At 50.1% G+C, this 6208-nt stretch overlaps 1 protein-coding gene across 4 annotated transcripts; it reads left to right on the top strand.

Annotated features, from left to right (window-relative positions):
* The first annotated feature begins 3518 nt into the window (after positions 1 to 3518).
* On the top strand, positions 3519 to 5092 carry Aurkaip1 (aurora kinase A interacting protein 1). 4 transcript variants are annotated; one of them, XM_045149755.1, is made up of 4 exons: positions 3519 to 3665; positions 4022 to 4104; positions 4383 to 4828; positions 4922 to 5092. In XM_045149755.1, exons 2-4 carry the CDS (start codon positions 4050 to 4052, stop codon positions 5021 to 5023), a joined length of 603 nt encoding a protein of 200 aa, XP_045005690.1. In that variant the 5' UTR covers positions 3519 to 3665; positions 4022 to 4049; the 3' UTR covers positions 5024 to 5092. The 4 variants fall into 4 exon arrangements, with proteins under 4 accessions (XP_045005690.1, XP_045005688.1, XP_004657814.1 ...); XM_045149753.1 differs by having other exon boundaries at positions 3665 to 3737; XM_004657757.2 differs by lacking the exon at positions 3519 to 3665 and adding an exon at positions 3686 to 3761.
* The last annotated feature ends 1116 nt before the right edge of the window (positions 5093 to 6208 follow it).

Here is a 6208-nt window from a genome sequence, read left to right as displayed (position 1 = left end):
CTTTCTAGGCTGTTCTGCGTGTTTGTTAGCTTGCCTGGGCACAGCCACAGAGCACAGGCCTGGTGGGGGTGTGTTTGTGTATATCCGCACAGCCATTTTTGGAATTTTACCAACATGCCTGCTACCACCTTTACCTCATTAAATGTTAGATTTTGGAGTGTGGTGGCACACATCTTTAATCCTAGCATTTGGGAGGCAAAGGTAGGAGGATCACGGAGTTCAAGGTCCCTGAGTGTTCATACTGAATTCCAGGTCAGCTTGGACTAGAGTGAAACCCTACCTTAACGGGGGGGTGGGGGGGGTGCATGGAAGCTCCCTGTGCTGCTTGAAACCATCAGCCCTTAGAGATGAAAGGGTGCTGGGGGGGGGGGCAGGGCGAGATGTGAAAGCAAAGTAGCTGAAGTGCCCTCCAACCTGAAGTTTTTTTTTACTGTCATCTATGATCTTTATTGTTTGACTGTTGTAAATGAAAAAGCTGAAGGGGCTACCTCATCAAATGGAGTTGTACTGCTGGATGTGGTGCCTCACACTTTTAATCCCAGCACTAAGTTTGAGGCCAGCCTGAGACTTAATTCCTGGTCAGTGTGGGCTACAGCAAGATCTTTCCTCGACCCCGCCCCCCCAAAAAAAAAATGCAAAGCAGAGGTAGGAGGGTCATTGTGAGTTCAAGGCCCCCTGAGACTACATAGTGAACTCCAGGTCAGCCTGGACTACAGGAGACCCTGCCAAAGCTAGGTAGGGAGTTGGGCTGGAGAGATTGCTCAGCAGTTAAGGCACTTACTTGCAAAATCTAATGGCTTGGGTTCAGTTCCCCAGCACACACCTAAAGCCAGATGCATAAAGTGGCGCATGTATCTGAAGTTAGTTTGCAGTTGCCAAGGCCTGGCTCACCCATCCTGTCTTTCATCTTCTATCTCTCTTTCTCTGTCTGATTGCAAATATGTAACTAGGAAGTGATTTACTGGAGTATTCTCCTTAACCAAATTAATGGGGGGAAGCTGGGAATTAGCTCCCATCCCCACTGTATTTGGTACAGGAATTTGTTATGTGTTCTCAGGGTGGCCTTGAACTCATGGTGATGTCCTACCTTTGCTTCCGAGGGCTGGGATTAAAGGCGTGCGCCACCACGCCCGGCTAGTTGTGTGTTTTTGAGAGACTAGAGTTCCCTTGATTAAAAAAAGAGGGGCATTCTGCCTATTTCAAATAATAAAATATTTAAAAGGGGGGGGCTGGAAGATGGCTTAGTGGTTAAGGTGCTTGCCTGCGAAGTCTAAGGACCCAAGTTCAATTCCCCAGGACCCATGTGAGCCAGATGCACAAGGTAACGCATGCTTCTGGAACTTGCAGTGTCTAGAGGCCCTAGTATGCCCATCCTCTGTGCATCTTTCTCAAGTAATAAAAAGGGCTGGGAGATTGCTCAGTGGTTAAAGGCACTTGTTTGCAAAGCCTACCCACTCAGGTTCAATTCCCCAGTACCCATGTGTTAGATCGGGACAGGCTCCCAGTATGGAGTCACCATGGTGGGCAGAATGGTGACATGCATAGGAAAGTGGATTATCCACATTCTTAACATTCTTCAAGACCCCACCTGGTCATTAACCTCTTCTTGCCTAACAGTGCCCCACGTCATGGTTTCCTGCCCCCTTGTAAGTTTTAAATGGTTGTAAACAGTTAATGTAATGATCATCACTAAAGAAACTTCTATTCAATGTAACAAATGAGGTTTGTTTTTTTTCCCTTCCTCACCTTCCTCCAACTATAAAGCCCAACTACATGAAAATTCAGGTTGGCTGTGCTCTTTTGTGAGTCAGCCCTGGCAGCTACTAGTGCTTTTCCTGAATAAAAGCTTTGATCTTTGCCTCAGAGTGCTTTGCATGGTCTTGGTCACCCCCAAACCTTACACCATGTAGAACTAGATGCACAGAGTGGGGCATACAACTGAACTTCCTTTGCAGGGGTAGGATGCCTTGGCATACCCATTAAAAAGTTTCTTTTTTAGGGGCTGGAGGTTAAGGTGCTTGCCTGGGAAGCCTAAGGACTCAGGTTCAATTCCTCAATACCCACATAAACCACATGCACAAGGTGGCACATGCATCTGGAGGCCCTGATGCTCCCATTCTCTTGCTTCGCTCTGCCTTTCTCTCAAATAGCTAAAAAGTATATTTTAGAGCCAGGCGTGGTGGCGCGTGCCTTTAATCCCAGGCAGAAGTAGGAGGATCGCTGTGAGTTCCAGGCCACCCTGAGACTCCATAGTGAATTCTAGGTCAGCCTGAGCTAGATTGAGACCCTACCTCAAAAAAACAAAAAACAGCGTTTGAAAAAAAAAAAAAGAATCCATTTCCTAAATTCTTCCATTAGTATTTTGTCCTTAGAATTTTATGAAAGGTGGGTTTTCCTAGTGTACCTACGCTTCCATTTGGAAGGATAGTTCATTCCAGTAGTAACACCCCGTTCAAGTGTACTGTCACTCTTGTGGGAGGCAGCTAGTTAGGTCTGTCAGACGAATCCATCGTGGTGGCAATTGTCATGCCTCCTAAGTAGACACAGCTGGGCTAGAAGATGCCACAATTGTATTCGTGTTGCATTACCAACATACCAAACAGCTGAATCCTGCCCTAGCTCAATCCCTTTATCTTTTGCCTGTTGAGGTATTTAAGATGTAGGGTTGTTAGGTCAAATTCAACCGTCCACAAAAGCTGTTTTAGGCTTTCAGACAAAAATTAAGGTATGAGGGCTGGCGAGATGGCTTAGTGGTTAAGGCACTTGCCTGTGAAGCCTGAGGAACCAAATTCAATTCCCAGTACCTACCTAAGGTAGGGAGCCCTGACGTGACCATTCTCTGTCTACCTCTTTCAAGTAATTTTTTTTTTTAAATTAATGTATGAGCCTGGCGTGGTGGTGCAGTACTTTATTCTCAGCACTTGGGCAGAAGGAGGATTGCCAAGAGTTCGAGGCCACCCTGAGACTACACAGTGAATTCCAGGTCAGCCTGGGCTACAGTGAATGCCTACATCGGAAAGCCAAATAATAGTAATAATAAGGTATGAGTTCTTTTTCTAAGCATACCATGAGGATTTTGCTTTAGGAAAAGCACATTTGAGATTGAAGGGAGCAGGAAGGAGGCCCAACTCTGCCCCCAGCACACTCCTCACGTCAGAGGACGAGTGACTTCCGGTGTCCAAGTGGTGGGAGCTAGGACCGAGTCGCCACTGTCATCCTCAACTCGCGCAGGACCATTCTGAAACCTCATTTCCAGCCCTAGAAGGAGCAAATTCGACTACTTCGTTCGGATTGTTCCACTTCCTTAGCTGCCATAAATCTCTTTTGCAGTTATGGGGTATTGTTACTTGTAATCTGATTGGTTTGGAGGCGACGTGACGGGCTGCGCGTGCGCAGACTGCATCCTGTAGGATTGTGGGGAGTGTAGTTTTTTGTCTCCTGGATGGACGACGCTGAAGCGCAGCTTGAGCGCAGGGGCGGAAGAGGCGGTCCCGGTAACCGGAAACCGCCCCTTTCTGAGGCCTGCGCTCGACTCGGAGGCGGGCCCTGAGGATAGGCCTAGGGGCCGCTGTTCTTAGCTGGGATAACACTGGGATCCTCCCCCAACCCCAGGCCCGGGCGGGTTTGCGGACGGACCGGAAGTTCATAAGTGTGTCTGCGAAATGGTTAGTTGGAACTTCCGGGGTCAGGCTTGGAGTTCGTGACGTCGGAGGGGCGGGAATGTGAGGCGCGCTGAGGTGAAGTTTGAGTCCGTTCGGTTGGTGCGTTGGGGCATAGACACCGGCCGGTTCACCGTGGTGGGTGGCTCGCGTTAGTCGCGCAGCGGGGGAGAAGGAAAAGGGAGGGTTTGAGCCCGACTCTGGTCGTTCGAGGGGCGAGCGTCGTTTGAAAACGTGTCCTGATTGCGGGCCAGAGGACCCGGGGTAGTGGGATGCGTGAGTCGTGCGGCCTGGTCGGTTGGCTACGGCCTACAGCACTGTCCACTGCCTCTGGGTGACCTCCACCGGCACCTGTGTTCTAGCTTCCCTAGCTCCTGCCACCCACCCGCCATGTTTCTGATGCGCCTGACTTCACAGCTGGTTAGGGCTGTTCCCTGGGCTGCAGGTAAGAGGCCTCGTGAGGGTGGGGTTCATGGCTGGGTTGGGAACGTGAAGCCCAGAAGCCCAGCTCGTCCTCAGCTGTGCTGTCTGGAGACAGAGCCCTGGTCACACTTTCACTGTAAACTTTCCAAGAATCACGAAGGGATACATCGCAGGGCTTCAGGCCAGGAATAAGGTGCAGATCTTCTCGTTTGGGATTGATGTGCCGTCCAAGACTGGATAGTAGTGGTGTTTTGGTCCAGTGTGGCCTCATCAGTGCTGACGTATGCATTGTTTTCTCAGGCTGCAATCGTCCCTGGCTTGGCTCTGGAGTGCTTGGCAACCATGCTTATCGACCCCCATATAACTTGCAGTCAACAAGCCCAAGTAGGGCTGCCTCTCTCCCTGGCAAGGGGTCCCAGTTGGAGCTTGAGGAGATCCTGGTACCACGGAAGATGGCCGTCAGTCCTCTGGAAAGCTGGCTGACTGCTCGCTACCTGTTGCCCAGGCTGGATGCTGGGACCCCTGTGACTGTCGCTCCAGCCCAATTCTACAAGTGTCCACCTGCCCAAGTAGAGGAGGTGGCCAAGCAGGGAGTGGATGAGGTCTTGGATGCTCCCTCTATGCATTGCAGAAATGTGCTAAAGATTCGCAGGCGGAAGATGAACCACCACAAGTACCGCAAGCTGATCAAGAGGACACGGTTCTTAAGGCGGAAGGTCCGGGAAGGACGCCTAAAAAAGAAGCAGGTGAGCTTGAGCCCCTTCTTGGACCTTGGTGGGCAGCGGCTGAGAGTGTGGCTCTGCTAATGATCTCTTGGTGGTTGCCCCCTTCTTTGACAGATCAAGTTTGAGAGAGACCTGCGGCGTATCTGGCTGAAGACAGGCCTGAAGGAAGCTCCCCAAGGCTGGCAGACTCCAAAGATCTACGTGAAGAGCAAATGAGCCTGGAGTCTCATCCCCTGTCCCTATTGCTGCTCATGAACCATTATAATAAACATTGGGAGGACTCAACTTTCTTGAGCTGGCCTGGAACCTCTTCTGCCTGGTGTCTTGAAGAAGCCCATACTATCATAGAAGTTCAGGGCTCCAGGGTTGCTGATAGCTGCCCCTGTCCCAATTGGCCCCTGGCCTTATCCTGATTGTGTTGTGCCTGCTGAAATAACAGCCTCATTGTATGATGTGTGCTATGGGATCACTGTGGACAGCCTCAGGGAGGTTGGCCTTCATGTGTACGCAGATGGCAGAGTGACCATGAGTGACACTGGTGCTAGGGAGTGCCCAGGCTTGGGGGAAGTAGTGATTAGGTTATATTTCATGAGGTGCCAGTAGGAGAGGTAGAGATAGATAGGACTCAATAGGGAGACAGGAAAGGATGATTCACTTCCCTAGAGATGGTCCATGGTCCCCTACAGTCTCCAGGCCCTCTGAGCTGTACTGGGATGGATCATGTCCAGCCACATGCGCTGAGTCTTCCACTTTCTGGAGTCCTCAGTGGTGTGTGCTGAGGCTGATCAAGAAGTTGGCCTAGCCAGGCATAGTGGCACAAGCCTTTAATCCCCACACATGGGAGGCAGAGATAGGATAATTGCCATGAGTTCAAGGCCACCCTGAGACTACATAGTTCCAGGTCAGCCTGGGCTACAGTGAGATCCTACCTCGAAAAGCAAAAAACAAACAAAAGGAATACAAGTGCTGGGGGTATGGTCCAGCTGGCAAAGTGTTTGTCTTGCAAGCCTGTGAACCTAAGTTTGGATCCCTACCACCAATGTAAATAACAGGAAGGGGCTGGAGAAATGACTTAGCTGTTAAGGCACTTGCCTGCAAAGCCAAGGACCCAGGTTTGATTTCCTAGTATCCATGTAAGCCAGGTGCACATGGGTATGGCGTTTGTTTGCAGTAGCTAGAGAGGGCCTGCTGTGCCCATGCTCTCCATCTGTCTGCCCCTCTTTCTTTCAAAAAAAAAAAAAATGTATTTTTAGCCAAACATGGTGGCATATGCCTTTAATCCTAGCAGCACTTGGAGGGCAGAGGTAGAATTACCATGAGTTTGAGGCCAGCCTAAGACCTAATAGTGAATTTCATGTCAGCCTGGGCTAGAACAAGACCCTACCTCAAAAAATAACAAAA

This window comes from Jaculus jaculus, chromosome 5, assembly GCF_020740685.1.
Source record: "Jaculus jaculus isolate mJacJac1 chromosome 5, mJacJac1.mat.Y.cur, whole genome shotgun sequence".
Classification (NCBI taxonomy): domain Eukaryota; kingdom Metazoa; phylum Chordata; class Mammalia; order Rodentia; family Dipodidae; genus Jaculus; species Jaculus jaculus.
Note: the sequence above shows the minus strand (reverse complement) of the source record. Positions and strands in the feature narration are given on the sequence as shown.

Excerpts from the sequence above, each read along its gene's own strand:
- Aurkaip1 (XM_045149755.1), top strand. The coding sequence starts at position 4,050 with ATGTTTCTGATGCGCCTGACTTCACAGCTGGTTAGGGCTGTTCCCTGG. Across the intron at positions 4,105-4,382 it reads GGCTGTTCCCTGGGCTGCAG|GCTGCAATCGTCCCTGGCTT; the intron begins GTAAGAGGCCTC and ends TTGTTTTCTCAG. Across the intron at positions 4,829-4,921 it reads GACGCCTAAAAAAGAAGCAG|ATCAAGTTTGAGAGAGACCT; the intron begins GTGAGCTTGAGC and ends CTTCTTTGACAG.